This window comes from Platichthys flesus, chromosome 11 (genome assembly GCF_949316205.1).
Source record: "Platichthys flesus chromosome 11, fPlaFle2.1, whole genome shotgun sequence".
Classification (NCBI taxonomy): Eukaryota; Metazoa; Chordata; class Actinopteri; order Pleuronectiformes; family Pleuronectidae; genus Platichthys; species Platichthys flesus.
Genome location: NC_084955.1, coordinates 16,246,514 through 16,269,218, shown reverse-complemented (window position 1 = coordinate 16,269,218; position 22,705 = coordinate 16,246,514). Strand labels below are relative to the sequence as shown.

At 43.8% G+C, this 22,705-nt stretch overlaps 3 protein-coding genes across 8 annotated transcripts in view; all 3 read left to right on the top strand.

Annotated features, from left to right (window-relative positions):
* shc1 (SHC (Src homology 2 domain containing) transforming protein 1) overlaps positions 1-11,062 on the top strand; it is a 21,565-nt gene extending 10,503 nt beyond the window's left edge. The window contains exons 2-13 of one of the 2 annotated variants that reach the window (XM_062398875.1): positions 1,068-1,232; positions 1,443-1,513; positions 2,006-2,069; positions 3,068-3,187; positions 4,439-4,492; positions 4,862-4,913; positions 5,962-6,088; positions 6,203-6,350; positions 6,598-6,655; positions 7,074-7,190; positions 7,909-8,165; positions 8,288-11,062. In XM_062398875.1, coding sequence (XP_062254859.1) covers positions 1,071-1,232; positions 1,443-1,513; positions 2,006-2,069; positions 3,068-3,187; positions 4,439-4,492; positions 4,862-4,913; positions 5,962-6,088; positions 6,203-6,350; positions 6,598-6,655; positions 7,074-7,190; positions 7,909-8,165; positions 8,288-8,416 — 1,359 coding nt within the window. In that variant the 5' untranslated portion in view covers positions 1,068-1,070 and the 3' untranslated portion in view covers positions 8,417-11,062. Of the gene's footprint in view, positions 1-24; positions 1,233-1,442; positions 1,514-2,005; positions 2,070-3,067; positions 3,188-4,438; positions 4,493-4,861; positions 4,914-5,961; positions 6,089-6,202; positions 6,351-6,597; positions 6,656-7,073; positions 7,191-7,908; positions 8,166-8,287 lie in introns of those variants that run through there. The other variant, XM_062398874.1, reaches the window with a different exon arrangement.
* Positions 11,063-12,007: 945 nt separating this feature from the next.
* On the top strand, positions 12,008-13,187 carry lenep (lens epithelial protein). Its single transcript, XM_062399804.1, has 2 exons — positions 12,008-12,476; positions 12,997-13,187. The coding sequence occupies exon 1, from the start codon at positions 12,158-12,160 to the stop codon at positions 12,350-12,352; it is 195 nt and encodes a 64-aa protein (XP_062255788.1). The 5' UTR covers positions 12,008-12,157; the 3' UTR covers positions 12,353-12,476; positions 12,997-13,187.
* A 362-nt stretch (positions 13,188-13,549) lies between these two features.
* pbxip1b (pre-B-cell leukemia homeobox interacting protein 1b) lies at positions 13,550-22,485 on the top strand. 5 transcript variants are annotated; one of them, XM_062399068.1, is made up of 12 exons: positions 13,550-13,696; positions 15,256-15,332; positions 15,532-15,607; positions 15,890-15,963; positions 16,441-16,855; positions 17,026-17,100; positions 17,792-18,040; positions 18,206-18,229; positions 18,784-18,836; positions 19,148-19,261; positions 19,406-19,496; positions 19,819-22,485. In XM_062399068.1, exons 2-12 carry the CDS (start codon positions 15,282-15,284, stop codon positions 21,330-21,332), a joined length of 2,736 nt encoding a protein of 911 aa, XP_062255052.1. In that variant the 5' UTR covers positions 13,550-13,696; positions 15,256-15,281; the 3' UTR covers positions 21,333-22,485. The 5 variants fall into 5 exon arrangements, with proteins under 5 accessions (XP_062255052.1, XP_062255049.1, XP_062255051.1 ...); XM_062399065.1 differs by having other exon boundaries at positions 19,406-19,640; XM_062399066.1 differs by lacking the exon at positions 13,550-13,696 and adding an exon at positions 13,827-13,844 and having other exon boundaries at positions 19,406-19,640.
* Positions 22,486-22,705: the final 220 nt, after the last annotated feature.

Here is a 22,705-nt window from a genome sequence, read left to right as displayed (position 1 = left end):
CACTGTGGGCATGGAGGGTTTATTCTCCCTCACATGCATGTAAACACATAACGTGCAAATGCTCGCTCCCCCTGTGCAGTAACACATGCGAGGGAGTGTTGAGAGAAATCCCTTGTGCTGATTCTCCATGGTGCTGCCGACAGCTGGATAACTGGAGCTCACTGAGAGGCTGTCACTTTGGGACAAGATACTCCCAGTTATTGTTTTACATTGTGGCAAAAACACCAAGACAAACACAAAGACCACATCGTCGTCAGTCCCATGGAACACGATGAACATCGAAGCAGATTTGAAAATGAACTGATGACAACATGATCTGCGCTGGTGCACTAAAAACAAACTTTCTTCATCTGCAGTCGATTAACTGGGACACCGCACTTCTCCTCTCCACCTTTTCTCGTTTTTCTCTCATTGTGGATAAAGCCCTTTTTGTAGCAGTGTGGTTTTGGCTGCATGGTAATGAGTGGAGGACAGACAACCAGACAGATGGATGCAGCTCTTACGCCGAGCAAGACAGACAGATGGCCGTGTGTCCTTCTAGGGAGAAACTTTGAATCCTGAGACAAAGAGACATTGAAGGAATCACTAGCGCCTGTGTGGACTGTCGCGCACATAAAAACTGACGCTGCAGATTCATCATGGAGCTTGTCCCTAAAACCAAGTACACACACTTTCGGAGTGAATCGCTGAGCTCAAACGATGAAACAAACTCCAATCCGTCACCGTTCCCTCCGTCCAGTCCTGCCACGCCACTCACTCCATCCCCTGGTTTACCTTCTTCTCTCTCCTCCTCGTCTCTCACCCCCATCTTACCCCCCTCGTCCCCCCGGCGAGCTGAGAACAGCCCCACCACCCTCTGCTCCTTCTTCCCCAGGATGGGATCCCTGCGTCTCGGTGTCTCCACCAATCTTCTCCCAGGACTCAAGGCCTCGAGCAGGCTGCAGCCGCCCCACGCGCCTGTTGAGTCCTCTTGGGATGACAGGGGCAGCTCTAGCTCCTCCTCTCCGCTGCTTCACCCTGTTCCCCCTCTAATTGCTCCTTCTCCTCCTCCCCGACCTCCTCTGCAGGACATGAACCGGCTGGGAGGGGCGTCCAGGAGGGCACGGGTGGAAGGAGGGCAACTGGGAGGAGATGAGTGGACGCGCCATGGCTCCTTCGTCAATAAGCCCACCCGTGGCTGGCTGCACTCCGACGGTGTGGTCAGCACCGCCGGTGTGTCTTACACTGTACGGGTGAGTGACCGGCACACACTCACTGACCTCTGACTGAAATATTTAATTACACATCTCTCTTTCCAGTCTTTACATATACATTAACTGCTTTCACATTTAACTAACTAATTAAAACTAATTGCACTATTTATTTCCTCTGTTTTGTTTCCTCTGTAAAACGGGACTGTGATGATGGAATGCTAACGTGTTGCTTGGCTCTTTTCTGGACAGTACATGGGCTGCGTGGAAGTGCTACAGTCAATGCGAGCCCTGGACTTCAACACTAGGACTCAGGTCACCAGGTGAGATGACACACTGCTCATCACTGGCTCGCAATTTCTCTCATTTCAACTCTTTGGTTAAATGGGTCAAATCTCACACACACACACACAGACACACAAACTCACCGATCATATTTTTTCTTTATCTACTCTGCTTGCTTTCTGTCCCACTTACACTTTCGCTGGCTTGTTTCTCTCTGCATTACTGTCTGACTGCATCATCTTCTGTGTGTGTGTGTCTGTGTGTCTGTGTGTGTGGTTGTGTGTCTGTGTGTGCACGCATGTGTGTAGCTCACTCAGACCCTAAATTAGAACGTTCTGGAATCCTGGTGGTTTCCCTCTGGTTTCCGTAGCGCTGTTTGTCTCCGTGGTGTAGACGAGTATTGCTGCCAGGGATGATAACTTCATTCATCCGCTGCCAGATCTCGTTTAATTCTTATAATTGTGAATCCGGAGAGGTGTGGGGGTTAATGACATGCCATTGCAACTTTCGCCTGTGTTTTAATGTTTCAGGGAGGCAATATCTGTGGTGTGCGAGGCGGTACCTGGAGCCAAAGGAGCCCAACGCAGGAGGAAGGTACACACCATGCACACTAGCACACATCCTTACATGCCATTATTTATTCATACAGCTTAAGTGGGCGGCTGTGGGAAGGGTTTTCTGGATAAGAGCTAGATTTAGCTTGATTGTCCACTCTGTGGTCAGTTGGCTATTCAGACACACACACACACAGACACTCACAGTTCTTGATTTAGGCTGATTGTACACTTCTGTGGTTAATGGGCTACTCGCAGGTAATTACCAATCACTCTCTTGTCTCTCTTTTTCCCTCCCTCTGTTCACAAGGGAGGCTGGAGAGTTTGTTTCTCCTGTGGAGCCAGTGTCAGGCCAAGGAAGCAATTCAGACTAGTACATAGCCGCCAGTCTTCTGTAAAGACTTGGTGTGTCTGCGCGCTGTGTTCCTGTAAAACGTACAAAAGAACTCCAGCCAAACAGTCCATAAAACAGGTGGCTAAATCCAGTGGCCAGCTGCCATCGCAGGGTTCGACCAAGGACCGTCTGGCAGCGCTGCACAGCAGTCAAAAAGCAGTTATAGAATGCAAACTAGAATAGATGAAACCCGTCTCCTCCCTTGAGTTTGGCTGGACTAAGGTAGATGTGGCCGAGCATGTGAATCTTGTCTTGATGCTGCTGTTCTCACGCTGCACTCCAAACATTCTGGAGCAGATGTGGATGTGAGCCATGAGAACAGGCGGGGTATCGGGCGGAGGATCGGGGATAAACAGGCTGGCACAATAGAGTTGGCCTGGTCTGCCTGATGCTCTTGGCACAGCCCGCTGTACGTGGACTCCCGTCTGCTCCCCATTGGTCACAGTCGGCCTTCAAGACAGGATCACTTTCACAATTGCAGCTGTTCTCCCACTCCCACACGCTCGGGCATTTCCACACATACACACACAGTTTTCACGTGCACAGGCAGGCAGCACTCGCAGCAATAGACATACCCTGTAGGCTTCTGTTTGTGCGGGTTGTTTGTTTTTATTACCCATTGACCACATCCCTCTCCATTGCAGCCTTCCTCTCGCAGTATGACGTCCATCCTGGGAAAGAGTAACCTGCAGTTTGCTGGCATGACAATCAGCCTCACCATCTCGACCAGCAGCCTCAATCTGCAGGCCCCGGACTGCAAACAGGTTAGAGTGAAAAGCAGCTTCCTCTCCACGAAGCTTCCGTCGTGTTCTTTTTTAAAACTCAATGGGTTTTTGGCAGATTTGTCCCTGACAGCTTGAGACTTAACCATGAGTCAGAGATGCATCTGACTGTTAGAGCTCTGCTGTAGCCAGTGCACTAAAAGCCTGTTAATTTTAATGAGGTAGATTAAACCTGAGCATCTCTCAGCTTTAGGGATTTCTTGTGTTTTTTAAGACTTATTTTTACAGATGAACTTTAACGACAATTTAAATAAAGAAGACAATTTGTTTTAAAGCTTATTTTATTGTCTTAACTATTATTGTTTATTACATCTCCTAACCTGAATTATCTGTCCAGAGTTAGTATTGTCATTTTATTATATTTCAGAGAATATCCACATATGATAACGCTGTGCACGGCTGTATGCTCACTCATCTGCCAGAGAGCTAAGCTGGAGCAGGACGATTTACTAGAATTTCCAGTTTACACAGGGGATGTTAACATTTCAGAGACAATGTTTTGGAATTATCCCCACTGCTTTCAACCTGTAAATTAACAAACTGAAAATAAAATATACTTCAAATATTGATTTTAAAATCAAAAAATAATCTTTCTTTATCAAAATCTTACCCAGTGTATAATATTTGTGATTCAAACAGACAGTGGCTTTTTGCAAAATTCAGGGGATTCCCAGATCATTTTAGAGCCTCTCCACTTTGCCTCATTTACTCTTATGCTGCAGAAATCCATCTCAACCAACGTCTTTGCTCCTGCATCAACACAAAGTAGAGAAAGATCCTCCTCCTAGACCTCTCATGAGTTAATATCTACTGAGCGATGTATAGTTCTTTGCTGTATACAGTAGAGCAGTGCATACATTTTGAACATGTAGCACAAAGAAACCTGCCATGCACATTTACCCATTCACAAATGCAGCCTCAGATGCAGACCACACGTCATGCAGAGAGCATTAGCTGATGTTATTGATCGCACATGTCGGCAGACTGTTAAAAAAAGTGTTCCATCTATTGTCCGTGCTTAGTTTTATCCTGGCTTCAGTTGATGGCGCTCAATGGGAGAAAAAAAAGCACTTTTCAGTAATTAATCCATATTTGTCTCCCCCATCCACACGCTCTCATCTCGCTCTCCACATATTCATGTCATCCATGTGCTCTTCCTCTCTCTCTCTCTCTCTCTCTCTCTCTCTCTCTCTCTCTCTCTCTCTCTCCATCTCTCTCTCTCTTTTTCCACAGATAATCGCCAATCATCACATGCAGTCCATCTCCTTCGCCTCTGGAGGAGACCCAGTGAGTCACCCAAAGTCAGCTCAAACCTCACTCTGGACATTTTCTATCTGCATTTCCTTCCTTCCTTCATTCCTTCCTGTCCTCTTTCATTGTCTGTTCCTATGAATACCACTCACTCCATTGCTGCCTCTCCAGTTTGCAGTGCCTCTCTTCCAAACCTGATCTCCCTACGTCCTGTTATCTCTCTTTCAGCTTGGTGTCTGTTCTTAACTTCTTGTATGACTCAAAGGTTGCAGCTTTGCTTGATCTCTTTCTTCTACCTCTTCTTGTTCTCAACCTCTCTATTTGAAACCTGCCCTCACTTTTTCCTCCGATCGATTTCCCCCCCCTTCCCCTCTTCCCCTAACCATCTTCTCCTGTCTCCCTCAGGATACGGCTGAGTACGTAGCATATGTGGCCAAAGACCCAGTCAACCAGAGAGGTGAGCAGAAACGGCAAAATGACACCTTCCCTCAAGCGGCATCTGCCAATATCAATCTAACAATTCAGGAAATCTCTGTCTGCCTGTCTGAACCTGGCTTGTATATTGAGAACCGTTCATCCTATCAGCCTCGCAGCTGACATATGTATTGTTTAGGACCAAAGGAGGTACAGTGTTGAATTGGCTGCCATTTGGACACACAATATGATCCATATTAATAAATATCAGGTAACGACTGATTCTCCAATTCGGGTTGAGCTTCACCAGAATTTGAATAAATGGCTGAACAACTCTTTGTGCAGCAGTGGTGTCACAGCTTCAGGTTTCTATGGAGCGAGTCCTGCACCTGGTCTTTAAATGTCTTCGCTCAATTACTGCAGGTCACAACCACAGGCCAAGCAAACACCCCGTTCCAACAGGCAGGCTTACAATGGGCACTGCACAATTTTTTATATTTTTTAAGTTTTAGGGCAACTGTTTTGACCATAATCCTCTGATGCGTGAGTTGCAAATCCCTGCATTCACTCTCACTGCATGGAGAAACAGGATTTGAGTTTGCACCACCAACAAATACTGTGAATATAAACAATCAAAATTTTAATGAATCCTGTTAAATAAATCGAATGGCTCTATTCATTATCTAGTTTTGAGTTTGACACGCTGGCAACTGCAGACAATACTGACCCAGAATGCAAAATCAGCATGAAAGGAAACACTGTTGTGGGCTTCATTTATTTTTATGTGCTAAATATATGAACTTGTGGCTTGATTTTTCAAGATATATTGGTAAATAGAACAACACTCGCAGAGCTGAGGAGCAACTGGAAAAAAACACTGACATTCTGCAGGAGTAGTTCATGTATCATTAAGGTTCCTGCAATATTCAGCACCATTTTAAATATGATTCGTGTTATTCATGTAAATCTACACTGAATGAAATGCACTCTCCCTTTAGAAGAAGTCAGTATATACAATTTTACATTAGATACTTATATATTCCTGCAGCTGCCTTGATTAACCTCAGTCATTTGTGTGTCCTCTCTTTCAGCATGTCACATCCTGGAGTGCTCAGAGGGTTTAGCCCAGGAGGTTATCAGCACCATCGGGCAGGCCTTCGAACTGCGTTTCAAGCAGTACCTGAAGAACCCACCCAAACTGGTCACACCTCACGACAGGTAAACGTCGACATGCTTTCTCACGTGATCCGGAAAGTGTGTGTGCTTGTGTTTCTTTCTTTTTTTTGTCACATGTTTCTTAATCTGGCTTTATATCAACCCTTTCTCTCCCAGAATGGCTCCGTTTGACGGCTCTGCTTGGGAGGAGGAAGATGATGACGCCGCTCCGCCTGGTGATGTCCCCTACTATAATAATTTCCCTGGAAAACAGCCTCCCCCTGGTGGACTGGTTGACATGAGGACCCGCCCAGGGGCAACGCTGGTGAGACGAAAACACACTCCACACATGCTTCAGCACATCCAAACACTGACACCACTGCAGCTAAGCGATGATACACAGTGCATAGAAAGGAATGCTCAGGTTTGAGCCGAGAAGAATAAATCACATCTGTGACCCTGCTCTGTTTGATATAAACACATTATTATTGACCTCTAAAACCCTCTCAGTGGGTTGAGTGTGTCCACATTGTGCAGTGACTCATTTGTTTGTGTGCCTCTTGTGTTTGCAGCCTTATGGACAGCCGGGACAGAACGACATTCACAAGCAGCCTCTGCCGCCTCTACCAGGTGAGATCTGTCTCTGCCTGTCTGTCTGCCTCTCTCTCTCTCTCTTGTCTCTGTGATTCACTGTGAGGCTGAGAGGAAATGACTCAGGGTATATTTCAGGCAGACTTATGAGAGACTGTGACACACCTATTTCCCCTCCACCTCTTTTTAAGGTAGAGTTATTCTCCTCAGGGTAGAATGCTGCTTAATCATAATGAGTTTTACTGGAATTTGTCTGTAGGTGTGCTTGAGGTCAGTGCCACAATTAATACTTTGGGCATTTTTTGGCTCTGTAATGTTTAAACCCATTACCGATAGCGGAGAAATCATCTTTTGTCATTGTTGCTATCGTCTCGTCTTGTCTTTAATGTGAACAGCTGAATGGACACAAGGGAAATGCCAAGGTTACCGATGTCTTTCTCTTTTTCTTTTTTTTAAGTGGGTGCCAAAGAAGGAGGGAGGGAGCTGTTCGATGACCCTTCATACGTCAATGTGGATAAACCCCGCCCCCCAGTTGCAGCGAATGGAAACGCTCACCGAGATGCTTTTGACATGAGTAAGGGTCTTACTCTGTATTTCTGTGTTTTTATATTACTCACTGTGATGTATCATCTAGGGTTTCATGAATCCAGGTGACTAACTTACTGTCTTACATGTATTTCTTGTAACTGACGAGATGTGTGTTATTTCACCATTTAGCAAGCTTAAGGGTCAATAATTGACAAAGTAGCTGAGCAGAGCAGTGTGTCATTTGCATTCCATATAACTAGCGGAGCTGCGCGTGGAAGGCGGCCATGAGGAGAGATAAGAGAATTAGAGTGCCTTTGTCCATTACAGGGGGCATTTTATGTAACATGATTGGCTGAATAGTTAAAGCTTTTCATGTTAATGGCACAGTCTGCTATAAGTGTATAGCACACATCTGTCAGAGGCCACTTAGTTCAATAATTAGTATGCTTCAGCATACAGCCACGTCCATTTGTCCATATGCATGCCCCTATTTATAGCACAGTTTAAAGCACATGTCTAATGAGATAAAGTGATGACCCTTCAATATCCCAAAGGTCAAAGTTCAACTTGAGTGTGACATCCTAATCTCCTGCAAAAACACTTTTCTGGACTTTATTAAAGGCAATAACTCAGGAATAAATCCTGCTTAAATTGTACATGTTCTTAATAGAAACAGACAAAAGTAAAGGAGAGAAGAAAAAAATATTTGATTTATACATTAAAAAAACACAACATTTTACATTTATCCGTGTTTGTTTCTAAAGAGCCATTTGATGATGCCCTGGGGGTTTCCGGGCACGGTGGACCGAGCTCAGGGACAACAGCGCCCCCTCTGGTGCAGCAGTTGCAGTGCGAGGCCTGGTTCCACGGAAGCTTAAGTCGCAGGGAAGCGGAGAGGCTGCTGACCCGAGATGGGGACTTTCTCGTGCGGGAGTCCGGGACCACGCCCGGACAGTACGTCCTCACAGGGCAGCAGGGGGGTCAGCCCAAACACCTGCTGCTAGTCGACCCAGAAGGAGTGGTGAGTCAGGGTAGGGGGAGGAGAAGAGCGAACAAGCAAGGGACAATTTAAAGTAGAGTTTTCCTGACACTTGGTTGCACAAGTGTTTATGCAGTTAACCAACATTAAATTTTATCTTTCAGGTTCGTACTAAAGATCATCGGTTTGAAAGTGTGAGTCACCTGATCAGCTACCACATGGACAACAGACTCCCCATCGTATCAGCTGGTAGCGAAGTGTGTCTGCAACAGCCAGTCGAGCGCAGGGCCTGACGCCGCAGCGACCAATGAAATACACCACCAAATATACACGCACTCCTTCTGCAATTCAGCATACAATCAAAACATCCACATGCTAATAACACACGCAGCGACACTGCATTTAACGCACTCAAACATACGCAAGACCACACATCGCAAAGAAAACCAAAAAAGTCAAAAAAAAATCACCATTTTCTCTGCAAAAACTCTTACTTGCTGCTGTTGCCACATGTTCCTATCCTCTTTGAAAGCCAAACTGTGATCTGCAGTCCTTCCTCGGCCCCCGTCAGGCGCATCGCTCCACAGCGGAGAAGCACTGCTGCAATTTCTCATCAGCCTACTGTGAACCAGGGAGAAGCCCAATGCTTATTTCAGAAAGGGGCCGAAAACAAATGCAATTTTTTGTTTTTTATTTAAGAAAAAGAAAATCACATCAAATATAAAAAACAAAACAAAACACTTTACTAATACATGGAAATTGTGTACAAAGAAATTATGGAACTGAAGAGACAAGGTGACGTGGAATAAGCTTGTGTTCTTTCCATCTGGAGGAAATGATCTCCCTCCTCAGACTGTCGCTGGAGCGTGTTTGGCAAAACCCAAACTGGACGGAACCAGTTCTTTGTCATTGACACTGAACCAGGCTCGAACAGAAACACTCCCTTCAGGTGTCAGGTGAGCTTTTTGGCAGCAAACTTGACTTTGACGTAACTCTGCCTGATGAATATGCATAAACCAGTCGGCTTCCGATTCTATCAGGAGGGCCACCCTACACACAACCACTCTCCCGTTAGAGACTTTTGAACTTTGAGGTGGAGCTGATGAGGAAAGCCTGTATGCAAACCTGGGTATTGCTATGCCAATGACCATCATGTACCTGTCTATTTCATGTGTTGTGTTCTAACTTGAGACTCATTGCTAATCGGACATTGGGGGTTTAAGAGGATCGTAACAGCTGTACTGCCCTAATCCCTCTGTAAACACACGTTCACCTTCTCGCCACACGGTCTGCACCACCTGTCACGCCAAAGAACATGAACTTGATCGCTAACAGCAGAAGAGGAAGCCATTCGAATTATCAACTGTTATCTGTCTTGTGTAATAATGACAGCTTTGGGAGCTAATAAGATGGATGGAATTGCACATAAAATGGGCCTGCGTTGGACAGAAGAGGAATCAAGGTGCTCGTGCCTGAATACATCGTGAGAAGGACTTTGCTGTCACCTACAAACACAATAACAACCGCGTGTAGAGAAGCATGGACCAGATCACTCTGAGCCACTGCTTCTCGTTGACGTCTGAGTATGTGTTTGCATTGACAATCTATGGGTCTTATCTTAAACAGAGTAAACTGAAAGCAGTGGAGGTGAACCCTTTAAGCGACGGCCAATAACAAATGTTGAGCAGTCTAAGCAAAGAATTTCCCTCTGCAAAAAATGATGCAAAGTATGTGATAGTAAGTGGTTAGGTAAAAATGTTTGTGTATTGTGATGTTGCTTTACTTTTTAAATCACTTGAGGGAATCATTTTGTAAAAGCTTGTATCTAATGGAGTGGTTCTGGGGTAACAGAAGATAAGGACATGCATGTTTTTTCGGAGCGTTGCTAATGATGAACTGTTGAGCCCAACGCTGCTCCTAGTTGTGCTGTTTAAAAACAAAAAATGGAGGATCTGAAAGGGAGACGTTCTCCTCTCCTCTTCCTCCTCCCTCAACTCATGACGTTGTTTTTTTATATCTTTTTATATCGTGCCTTGTTTCTTCGATGCAGTCACGTCACTTCAATGCAGTCACCTTATGTACTTAATTCAAATGTAGTCGCCTACAGGAGAATCTCACACAAGCCTCTCCGTTAAAGCAAAGACGCAAAAATGACACTCCAGTAAACACACACGATCCGATCCAGTGATGGCAATCTCCTCTGCTGCATTCAGCAGATATGTATAGTCACAGATACTTGATGTCACCGTAGTGGGGATACTTCCTGACCACCTGTAAATAACATCAGCTTTGAATTGGTCAGCTTGGTAGTTGTTTCCATTGTTTTATATTTGAAGACCTATTTGATAAGTACCACCGGACACCACGGCAGCTCTCTAAGCAAATTGAACGCGTCAAAGAGATTGTGTCCAAACTCCTGCAATACGAGAAGGGATCTTTTCAACTTAAACCCGAACTTTTAACTTGTCTTCAAACCCAGAAGTGGTCTCACGTGTAATCTTACCATGCACACACACACCAGAGGGACGGCTGAGTCGGTCAGACACACATTTCTACCTGTTGTGGTGTTTGAAGGTTAGAGCTTTGGGTTCTGTGTGTGTGTGCGTGTGTGTGTGGGACCGACCCACCTGACCCTCTGCATTATTTGACGCCAGGTCCTGTGTTAACATTGTTCATCACAGTTGCCTTTGTTGCATGAAAATTGTGTCAAATGTTGTTGGTGATGGTGATAGTGTTGTTGATGCTGTTGTACTTTTATTTTTCTATTTGTTTTGAAAGCCAAAGGTTACTTTCAGATTGCGTGCACAGATATTGATTTTGACTTTATAAATATTTCTGTTTTAATACTTTTTGTTTTTGTTTTTAGGGAAACATGTCTGTTTACATCTGTATCTGAAAATATAGATTGCATATATAAATACATATATCATTCATCGCTCTTTGCGAGTCTGGCTTTTGGTATAATTCCATGACCCGGGTATTTATTTCCTAGTTGGCCAGAGTCTTCAGATCTTTTAATACTGTTGTGTCAACGACTTTTTCTGGGTTGTTGCGTACATCTAACATCTGTCCCATTCTTGTGAACACGTTATCTCAAGAATGCCTCTTCAAATTTGATTTAAATGTCTAGTTGGACTTAAGGATGAACTGATTAGATTTTGGTAGTTAAAGGTCAAGGTTTCAGTGACCTCATGTACTTGTTAATGTGATACTGTATGTAAGGAACACATGTAGGGAATATCATTTCACCTGGTACAAACATTATCTCACAAATGCCCCAAGAGAATCCTTTCAAATTTCTTTACAGTTTTACCATTTATCATTTGGACCCAAAGATGAAATGATACATTTGCAGTGGTCAAAGGTAAAAGGTTCCTGTGACCTCATGTGAGTAGAAAAAATGTACATAGACTGGAACCGCAATGGTTAGTCGAGGTTTACAACTGTAGGGTGTTAATATTAGTGATATAAATGTATAAATTTGATCAGGATTTTTAGATTCCTTTAATTTTTCTATCAATTAAAAAAACTTGGATGGAAAATTCACCAGCACAGCACACAATGCTAGAAGGTATAGTCTGACCCCCTGTCACATTCTGTCCTGAAACAATGTAGTGGGACGTAGTGCTGGGGTGTGACTGGAGCTGCTGGAACCCTCCTGTTTGTGGAAAGATGAAGCTGTAACAAGGGGGGGGCTGATTCAGGGGTTGTTAGAGCTCGGAGAGTCTGTGGGGTGGTGGTGGGGGTGACACTTTACAAAAGAGTGGGGGGGAGGGGGGGGCAGTGCACAGAAAAAGGTAAACAAGGCCTTCAATCAATCAGCGGATGTTTGAAAGCAGAGGAGCGTCTAGAAAAAGCAGGATGTGAGTGGAGGCTGCCTGCAGTTCATATAGGAGGTTATAAGTAGAGGAGCTGACCTTAGGTGTCGCAGCAACCTGGTCCAGTCCCATCTGTCAGACCTCTGATATTTTGTACTCATCGACCGCCCTCCTTCTTGCCTCCTGCCTTATCGCCTCCCTTTCCTCTGCGGAGCCATGCATCCACAGCGTCCTCTTCCGCAAGCCATGCCCTCCTCCTCCCTGGGACAGCAGCTCCGGGACATGGCCATGGGTCTGGGACGGGGCAAGAACTTCCTGGGAGGAAACTTTGCCTTCAGTTTCATCCAGTCGGTGAAGGAGTGCCTCTATTTCCTTCTCTGCTGCTGGTGCATCAAAGAGATCCTGGACTGACCGACTGCGAGGGACTAGATAAAGTGGGGACACAGTGATTTTTCCCTGTGTCTCCATTGGCTCCTGTCAATTTCAACCATCTTTAATTTCATCAAAAATGGAGTGTTTGATCAGCAAAGCATTGGCAAGTATGAATTTTGACTCATAAGAAGATGGTGGAATAAAAAACCTGATATATACCGGTAGTTAACAATCAAAACCGGCCTGTACAAGCCTCCTATAATCAATGAAATGAATGAAACATATTGATTGCTATAAAACATGACACAGTGATTGGTTTTCTCGATTCAATTTAATTTAAGGCACGAACAAATAACAGCTTTTTCCAGCCCAATCTTTTTGTATCTACTTTTGCTGCTAGCTAGTTGGTATTATCTGGTAAGTATATAAATACTGGTTATATATAAGGTTATATATATCAGGCGATGGTTCATTGGTAAGAAATAATCATTTATAACTTTTTGATGATGCCTTTTGTCTCCCTCATAATGTTCAACCCAAAGTTATGCCCTTGAATATAAATGACATGATCACCTACTTAAAAAAAAGAGGCTCTCAGTTTTATTGATGAATAGTTTGACTACATCATAAAAATGGTCCAATGAGCTTACGCACAGATCTATTTTGTTATTTCTGTTTTTCAGGGTCTATAAACGATGCTCCTGTTGGGTTTTCAGGAAACACACTTGCACGTTTTCAGATGTTCACTGTGGGGTTGGTTATAGTTTCTAGAAGTTCCCTGAATGATCTTAGATCTGGACGACCGGCTGACACGGCTGAAGTTCACTGTACAAGACAAACTGCTGTGGACGTGAATAAAGGAACGAATAAATAGAAAAAATATATATTGTGTGCATTTTTGTTCATCTTTTTCTGAATAATTTAATTTAAATAACAGTTTAGGTACCCTCTTTTTATTGAGACTATTACTTTATGTGTTTAATTTTTAAAAAGTTTGCAGAGCTGCATTTCTACATAGTGTTAAAATGAATGATTTATGTGTTTAAAACAACAGTGGATGGATTTTACAAACTGTTAAACATGTAAACGGAGGATCTGTGTATCTGTATGAACCTGGACACGAGCGGAGCAGCAGTGTGAGAAACAGTAGCAGTAACTGACCCGAAGTTATCACCTGCATGTGTCAATCAACCTGGAAGCCTTCCCTGGTGACGCCGCGTCCCGATTGGACGAGCCGCCATGCAAGGGGCGGGACCGGAGCGAGCGCCGCCTGCGATTGGACGAGAAGGCGAGTGTCCGGGAGGAAAGTTCCCCAAGTTGGACGAGAAGAGGCAGACGCGTGTTTGAGTTTCTGAGTCACACCGAAGGAAGCGACGCTCCACGGTGAGAACCCCTCTTCGTTTTAACACTGTTTACCTCCTACAGGAAGTGTTCAAGCGTGTCGTGTTGTTTTGTATCTTTCCTTCCGTTCCGCAGTTTTACCCACTTTCTTATTTCCTGGTGGCTCGACCGACTTGTAACGTGGGGAAAGGTTAGTATTTAAAGGCGAATGTCAACAATTCTTTAATTTTATTCGACACTTGAGGATATTAACCTAATCAGCTGCAGCCTCCACCGTCGAGTCAGAGACGCCATTTGTCCGACTTTAATGTAAGACGTGCTGTTTTTCTTTCTCTGTGACATTTCCTGTCCCAGTTTGATAACCTGTGTGTTTTATGGGTGATGCTGTGTGTGTGTGTGTGTGTGAGCTGCTGTGAACGTGGTGCCTCCTCCTCTCCTCTGCCTTATTCTCTTGACCTTTTTTGGTGTTTTTATCCCCTACTCACTCCAAGATGATAAGAGGAGGCCTGCAGCTGTTTCCGACTGCTTTTGTGCATGAAGACAACTTGTATAAACAAGTAAAAAAGGAAATGAACAAATTTATAGCAGAATCGTTGTGTTAATATTCGAAATGGTTGTTTGATCAGTGCCCTGAAGCCACGCCCACTCATACAGATCAGATAGTAGGAAAAAAGAGGCAGTAACACTTATTTCCGTCTGTTGAAAGCTGCCATCTCTTTTAAAACTGTCATTAGATCACATTGCTGCCCCTGTTGTGTCTTCCATTGCCATCTCCTTCTCGCTCCCTCTCAATGTCTCAGCTCAATCTCTCTCTCCAGCTATATTTAGCCGGTATCTATTTAAACCTATATGCTCCACAATGCTCCCTGGGCCTCGGGCTGGATTCAGTAGACCTCTCTCGGGAGCCACTTGATTAGGAGACCTAAATTGCCGAACGAGGAGAGAATTGAATCTGGGGAGTGATGTGTGTCATTATCCACCGCGACGTCGGCTGAAGTGGTTTTGTTCTTTCCTGCGTTCACAGAAGAAAGCCAGCCAGTTAATATCTCTTGTTATGTTATCCTCTGCCGTTGTTTAAATACACTACTGTGCTTTGGACAAATACACAGTTTTGGTTCTTTTGCACACATCTATTCAACAGGCCACTAGGTTGGACATGATCTGCCCATTCTGCTGCCTGTATCTCCAGTATGGTGCCGGCCTTAGTTACCCGTGTCTCCACTGAAACATTTCCCAGCTAGTCAAAAGGCACACAACACAGGCAAACTACTAATGAAGAACTGAATGCTTCAAGCGGATCGGGACTTCCTGCACACTCAAACACACACTCCTGTACATACACAGAGCAATCTGTTAGCACCGTGTTCCATTAGTCCTTTATTTCCAGAATGGGTGAGGCCTCGCAGCAAAGCACATATTCAAATCCTGTACAGGTGTAAACAAAGGACGTTCATGTCTTAAAGCTGCAGGACTGACACTGTGACAGTTCTCTGAACAATCTGCTCACTTAAGGTTGTTTTATCTTGTCATCAGCATTGACCTAAAGGTTATGAAAACAGTTAATCATATAATCTGTTCTGTTGGTTCTTTTTGTGCTGCAGGAGACAGGAAAAGCCTCCAGGGGGTCATGTCTGGCAGCAACAGTGCGAACAGCAGCTGGACCGTCCTCGCTTCTGAGGTATCACCACACTGTAAAGAGTGTAGGAATACACAGAGTCGTTGTGCATGAACTCAATGACAGCTCATTATTTAACACCTTGTCCCATATGATTTATTTTGGGTCACCTGAATGTGAACTAGGTTTCTATGATAAGAGACTCTGCGTCTCTTTCCTTTTTTTTAAAGAAAAAAGTATAGTTTGTCGGTTTTTCTTCTAGGAGACTGTCGCTGAAACCCTGAAGCCTCTGGCAGAGGAAAAAGAGAATCATGAAGAAAGTCTTACATCTGCAGCAGGTGCTCTTCATAATAAATCTGAGGTTCACTGAGGGGTTACTAAGGGATGTCTTCCATACTAACGTATTATCAAGTTTAGCTTTTATTCATTTTCTTACTTGCCTTAACTCTTTACGTTCTAAAAATGAAAGTGAAGTGAAAAAGAATGCGCCTCATCACCACTGCTTCTCCATCTCTGGAGATGGAGAAGCATATACAAGCTGTTGTCTGAAGTCAGAATTGCTTCATTGCAAATGTTTCTTTAAATGTTTACCTTCTTTCCTCCTGTGTCTGCGTGTCAAGAGCCAGAATCTGGAGCAAATCAGGCTGCAAGAGGTGAAGCATCCGCTGAGGGCTCCCCTGTGGAGGAACACCTGGTAAGACATGAACACACCATTTTTTTTATTATGTATAATTTTTTTATTATGCCAGAGTTGTGTCCTTGAGTCAGAAGGAATTGGAAAGTCTGGAAAGTATGAGGAGAGAGCAGTTAGCTATGAGTCTGCATGGTACCCAGCTATTGGTACAGGTCATAGTTATCTATCGCTTCGACTCTTTTGCAGGCCTCCCTTCATGCAGGTGGACCAGACTGCGAATGTGCATCTGGTTTTTCAATGACACAAAAAAGGCACATGTCAAAGTTCTGCCATTGACCTCCTCTGGTCGCCAGGATCAAATTAAGTCTAGAGTTGTATCAATCTTCTACCTTTTCGTAACTGTATTTCCCAAAATGTTCAACATTTGTTTTTGAATCCGTTGCTTTCCTACAGTTAAAACCCATAATGCTTAAATATCAGGTGCCCTAACCTCTGAGTGGCAGTGTTGTGAATTAAGGAATTTGAATGACCTAACAGGTGTCAGGAGAAAGAACAGTGGAGCTAATTGGAGACACAAGCACAGAGCAACACACCTCCGTGCCGCCTGCCCTCAGCGATGCCGCGGTTCCAGCTTCATTGGAAGACTCCGGCACCTCTGTTCCAGGCAGCGATGCCCTCGACCACTCTCAGGGCCCAACCGAGGGCCCAGCACCATCCAGCTCTGACCCTGATTCTTTCTGTGACTCCTACACCCACATAACCCCCTCCCCTGATGAGCCCCCAGCCTCACTGCTGACAACAGAGACTCTGGGAGGGGGCGAGTTTACACAAGAACAAGAAGAAGAGAGGCTCGCAGAGGAAGGAACGGTGCACCACATCAATCGTGTGGAGATACAACAGGAAGATGAGTCAGACCTGTCTCCAAGAACGAGTGACTTAGGGAAACAGGCAGGTATGAACAGCAACTCAGACGCCATCATTGCATTATTATTTGATTGACCTCATCAAGTTTATTTTAATTGTGTGTATATTGTTATATGGGAAAGCTCATCACCTGGTATGCCTGTATCCTTTGCTCTTTTCTTTGGAGACTGAGCCATATGTACTTATATATGTTTGAAGTGTCCTTGGTGGAACAGCTGGTTATGGACTTGTTCAGTATCTGGGCCAAGAGGTTGTCTGGAGGGGCTGTGGTCGGTATGAGGAAGGGAGCATGATGTGACAGAGTGACTCTGCATGTGCTCAGCAGCGAGGCTGCATGACACCCTGCAGAAGTAAATTGGCTTCAGAGGGACCGGGACCTCCTAAAAGTTTTTTGCAGTGTGGTGCTTTTGGTCTGAAGCTATTTTCTACTACAGCATTAAAATTCTTCCTTTGCTCTGCTGTGCATTCTTTCACTGGCTCTTTGTTTACCAACTCGAATTTAGTGTCAATGAGTTCTTTGCAGTGTTTTTTATAGTCGCAGTGCTCTTTAACAGCAGTGTGGGATGCAAATAATTTGGAAAGCTAAAACACTGTTTCGAGGAGCCAGGAATTTCCAAATGTAGCATTTTAATCACTTGCTTATGCAGCTAAATGGAAACTAAGGAATGGCATTTGGGCAAATTAACTTGTACGTTCCTAACGCACAGCAGAGCTACAAAAGAAACAATTCTTGCATCCCATGAGATCTCATACTGCAAGATCAGACCAGTTACAGCACCATACCTGCTTTAATCTATTTAATATCACCTCTGTTCGAGCTAGCGTAAAGTTGTACCCTTTAATGTGCAACAGTTTTGCTTCAAAATAATCAATACATCAGTGGATGATCTGCTGGTTTCACATTTACTTTGTAAATTGTCAAAATCAGCTTTTTTTAATTCAGATTTTTCCATTTCTGCTCCAGACTCCCCCGTGGATTCCGAGGTGGGTGAGGAGAGGACTGAGAGGAAGGAAGAGGAGGCAGAGCCAGAGGTGAGGAGGAGGCGGACGTCTCTCTTAGCGGCTCTGGACCGAGTCGGTAGGACAGAGGAGGAAGAGGAAAGAGAGGAAGAGTTTCAGGTGCCGCAGCGAGACGACGACAGCGGATTCTCTGTGAACAAGTGCATGCTTGGTGCCATCATCCTGTTAGGCCTCGGCACCATCTTTTTCTCTGGTAGGCATCGCAATTCCAGTTGCTAAGGAAAGCATCCAGTCCTAGTTCATAAATATCATTTTAGAAGGATTTCAAGATGTTTAAGTAAAGTTAGAAAGAGGAAAGTGGGGCTGGAATCGGAATCGATGACAGTCATGTTGCAATTGAGGTGTATTGTATTTGCAGGTTTCTTCATGGACTTGGATGAGGGTAGGTTGTTTGGTTGTGTATGCATGAGGAAATAAATGAGTGCTTTCTTGCTAAGCGTGTGTTTGTATGTGTGGATGTGCATGCAGGTAAAACAGTTCTGCATCTGACACCCATATTTGAAGCACTGCATGATTTTAATGATCTGAACAGGACGGAAAGAACCAATTTTGCACTTGAGGCATATTTGCTGTTTAGAATGAAACCTCGTAAAACATCACCTCCGTGTAAACCATTAGCTTTAGCTTGACCTGCATGCCAAGTAAATGTTTTAGGTTTATCCTCGGCATGAAAACATTTGAAAGTACATATAAGATGAGGCAAACGTTGAAATGGAAAAAGAGCTAAATTGAAGATACAAGATTTTCAATCAGCAAAGAATATATTAAATTACGCAGTATTAATGTAGATGCCTTCCCTCGAATGAGGAGCACCTGTCTCATTATCTTGATCGGGTGGATGCCACATTCTTCAATAATAAGCAAAGAAGAATGTGCTTGTGTTCTTTGTCACTGTATTTTGCATATTGAAATAAAGCTTTGCAAAATGGTTTCCAGAGAGTGACTATGGGACAAGGGAGCTGAAAGATTCAGAAGCTCCAGGAAAACAGGTCAGTGTGACGTCAACTTTTCATTTTTTCCTTTCTGCCTCTGTTCTTTCTTGTCTAACTTTGATACATTATACATGCCATGTTGTAGACGAGAAGCACCATGGCAAGAATTTTTTGTTAGATATGCTCAGTCGGAGTCCATCCACAACACTCACAGTATTATGGCTATTTTCTACCTCCTGTGCCTCTCTGGATTTGTTTTCCCCATTAACTGTTCTCTCACTTCTCGAGTTATCCGTTAGACTTTAATGATGTTGAGAAGTCCTTTAAAGCCCTGACACTGTTGTACTGTGTGTGCAATTTGTTTACAGGAGTGGCTTAATCCAGAGGTTCCTCCACCTCCAGTAGATGCTGACAGTACAGAGCTGCTAAATAAGTTGGCTGAAGAGAACCAACAGATTTCTTTGCTACAAGCCCAATTTCAGGTGTGACTCCTTTCTTTCACTTAGTTTCTCCCCTGTGTGTTTGTGCGTGTACATGCAAATACAGTATATACATAATTATATGTCAGTGCATATAAACATGTCTCTAAGTCACAGTCTCACAGGATTTTCTTTTTCCTTAAACAGGCAGAGCAAGAAGAGCTAAAAGTGGCCAAGGGACAGGCAGCAGAGGGAGCAACGGAGCGTCTGCAGTGGGAGGAGGTGGAGAAGGAACACAGTAGGTTGAAGACAGAGATGGCATCTTTCCCTGTTCTTCAGAAAGAGAATGAGAGGATGAAGAGAGAGCTGGAGTCTGTCTTGGCCCTACAGAAAGAACTAGAAACACTGAGATCGACTGGGACTGAATTAAAACGCTCCCCAGGTATAAAGGGATGGAGGCAGGGAGGGGACAAGGTACAGGGTAGATGTAGAAGATGATAGTTAGTAGAAGGTTAGGGGAAATCGGGAGCCTTTTTATTCATTTATTATCCTTCTGTTTTCTCACTTGACTGTTCACTGTTCACCTCTGAAGCTGTAACGACCACTTGTGTTTCCCTCAGAAGCCACTGAAGCCGCTCAAGCACCTGTGCAGTCCACAACATCGCCCTCAAGTGGTCAGCCCGAGGAAAGCAGGCAGGAAACAACTAAAGCGAGAGAGGACAGGAAACCATTGAAGGACCAGAAAGAGAAGAAGACGGATTGGAAGAAGGAGAAATATGACACTGGTGAAAAGAAGGAGTGGAAAGAGAGAGAAAAATTTGAATTGAAGGAAGGAGAGAACAAAGAGCGCAAAGATGGAGGTAAAACGGAATGGAAAAAGGGAAAACACGAGCAGGGAAAGTCTGACAAGGTGAAAGATAAGGAAGTTAAACAGGAGAGGCACAGCGATGTAACGAAACAATACAAGGAGAAGAATAAGAAGAAAGAAAAGGTGAGCCGAGGTGATGAAGGAAAGTCATGGAAGGTTAGCGAAGGGAATAAGGAATGGATAGAGATGAGTGAGAGAAAAAATCTGAAGGAAGTGAAAGATTGGAAAAAGGCAAAGCATGACAAAGTGAATGAGGGTAAGCAAGAGAAGAAGGATCGGAAGAGGGGAAAGGACCAGGGAGAGAAGCACAAGGGGAGGGAAGAATGGAATGGAGAGAAGGAGTGGAAGAAAGGGAAAGATGGCTTCAAGGAAAGTGGCAAAGACAAATGGGAGATGAAGGATGGGAAAGAGAAAAGTGAGAAGAAAGAGTGGAAGAAAGATGGTGAGTGGAGGGCTAAAAATGGCAAAGAAGGGAGAAGAAAAGATGAAAGGAAACAGTGGGAAAAAAGGGAAAATCATGGTAAGGACATGAAAATGAAGAATGAAAAGAAACAGTGGAAAGAGAATGAGTGGAAGGGTAAAGATGATAAGGAATGGAAGAAGAACGATGAGAAGAAGCAGCGGGAAAAGGAGGGAGAATGGAAGAGAGGGCAGAAAGAGAAAGATCAGAATTATGACAGGAAGAAAGTCAAATCGAGCTCTCACAGAAACGAAGATGAACACCACCATGGCGAGCGTGTGCAGGGAGAGGGGAAGGCCCCCCACACACACCGCAGCCCCACCCTTGAACAACCTGAGTACTGGGTCCAGCAGAGAGACCGGCTCCAGCACAAGACCAAACCACCACAGAACTGCAACTCATTGGAGACCTGCGCTCAGAGTGAGGGGCTACTTCCTGTCCCCCTCCCCGAGTTTGAAGCCATCCTCCAAACTTACCTAGCCAAGGCGGAAGAGGCGGGAGTGGATGCTTCCAAAATAGAGGAGCTCAGAAAGCTGGCTCCAGAGTTCTTCAAGGATGGAGTCTTTGCTCACGACCAGATGAGCTTTCAAGAATTTGTGGAGGACGTGGGGGATATTCTGGAAGATATGGTGGAAGAGGATGAGAACGGGTATGATAACGGGTATGATACGGACAGCGAGATCGAGGAAGAAATGGAGGAGTTCGAAAGAGACGTGATAAAAAAGTTTTCAGTGCCGAAAGCTGCAGAGAAAGTGGAGGGAATCCAAAGGGAGAAACGGAAGGAGAACGGACGAGGACGTGGCTGAAATGGGGGGGGGGGATTGATGGATCGGTTAAAGCAGCAAAGAGGAGCAGTGACGGATGAGGTTATTCAAAGGGAACATTTGTTTTTGGACCACAAAAGCTTATAAAGGATGCATTAATCGTCCTTTCCTTTTTTTCAGAGGATCTTATATTATTACCTCTGCGTGTTGTTTCAGTGGCGTTTCAACTTACAGTTTAATTTCACTGTTTTGGGGAAAGCTTTTTATTTCACCTGCACACATGCACACAGCAGAAGAGAAATGGCTAACTTATAGATCATAAGATTTGTTTTGGGACGGACGTAAGAGAGAGTGGAAGAGGCTGAAAGCCCAAATCTAGTGTCTTAGTTTTATCACTGACTGACCACCAATGTTATTTTCTTCCTTGTCTGAATCCTGTTAGATTGACCTGCTTTGACTCATCTCTGTAATAACCACTTGTCGTCCTAGTCACACATTACACATCTTCCTCTGCAAACAGATCCGTGCACTGTTCATGTCTTCACTTATCACTTCCTACAGTACGTCATCTTTATGTTGTCATTTCTTAAGCCTCTCTCCTGACAGATTTAAAGAATGAAGTTTTGTTATATAGAGTGGAGGGAGTGTGAACTGCTGAAATGGTTTGATGATTATTTTACGTGAAATTAGAGAGAATCTGCTTTGATTTTGGATTTGAATGTTATGTACATATTGCTTTAAATGTCTTAAAACTATGCAGATAGAGTTAACTTATTTTATAGAAGCAGGCTTGATATAAGTGAAATAAAACAATTGTCAGGCACTTAAAATATTGACATGTTGAGCATCTATGTTTCTTTTCAGGTACGGAACTTGTGTTGTGCACTAAAATGTTCTTAATTATTGTTTTATTTTGAATGTAACATTTGTTCTTGATTAGGTTGTCAAGGCTCTTAAATCATGGGAAATGGATTTCGGGAAATTTCACTCTGACAATAGAGTTCAGATTTATAACTTATGAAGTGTTGTTAATTCAAGGCCCTACAGCCGCACACAGATTATTAACTATGCAGAACCACAGATTGTGTCGGCTTTTTGGCAGCATAAGACTTTGTATGTTTGAATGTCCATTTTTTGCCAATATTATTGTTATAAGAGCAGAATAATAAATTTGGTACATCCATTTGATGAAGAACTGTTTTTCTCTTCTTTTTACTGAGTCTATGAAAGACGTTTTACCTGCAAACATCTACACATTTTAATAGATGTTGATCACAGGTGTTAAATACACTTGAATTTGGTCAAGTTGTGATAATTCTGCGATGTTGGAAAGAAGGTGAGACTTTACATTTAATTTAATATCAATAACTGGTGAAAGTTCATAATAGGTTGTAGCTTGTTTGTTGACATATCAA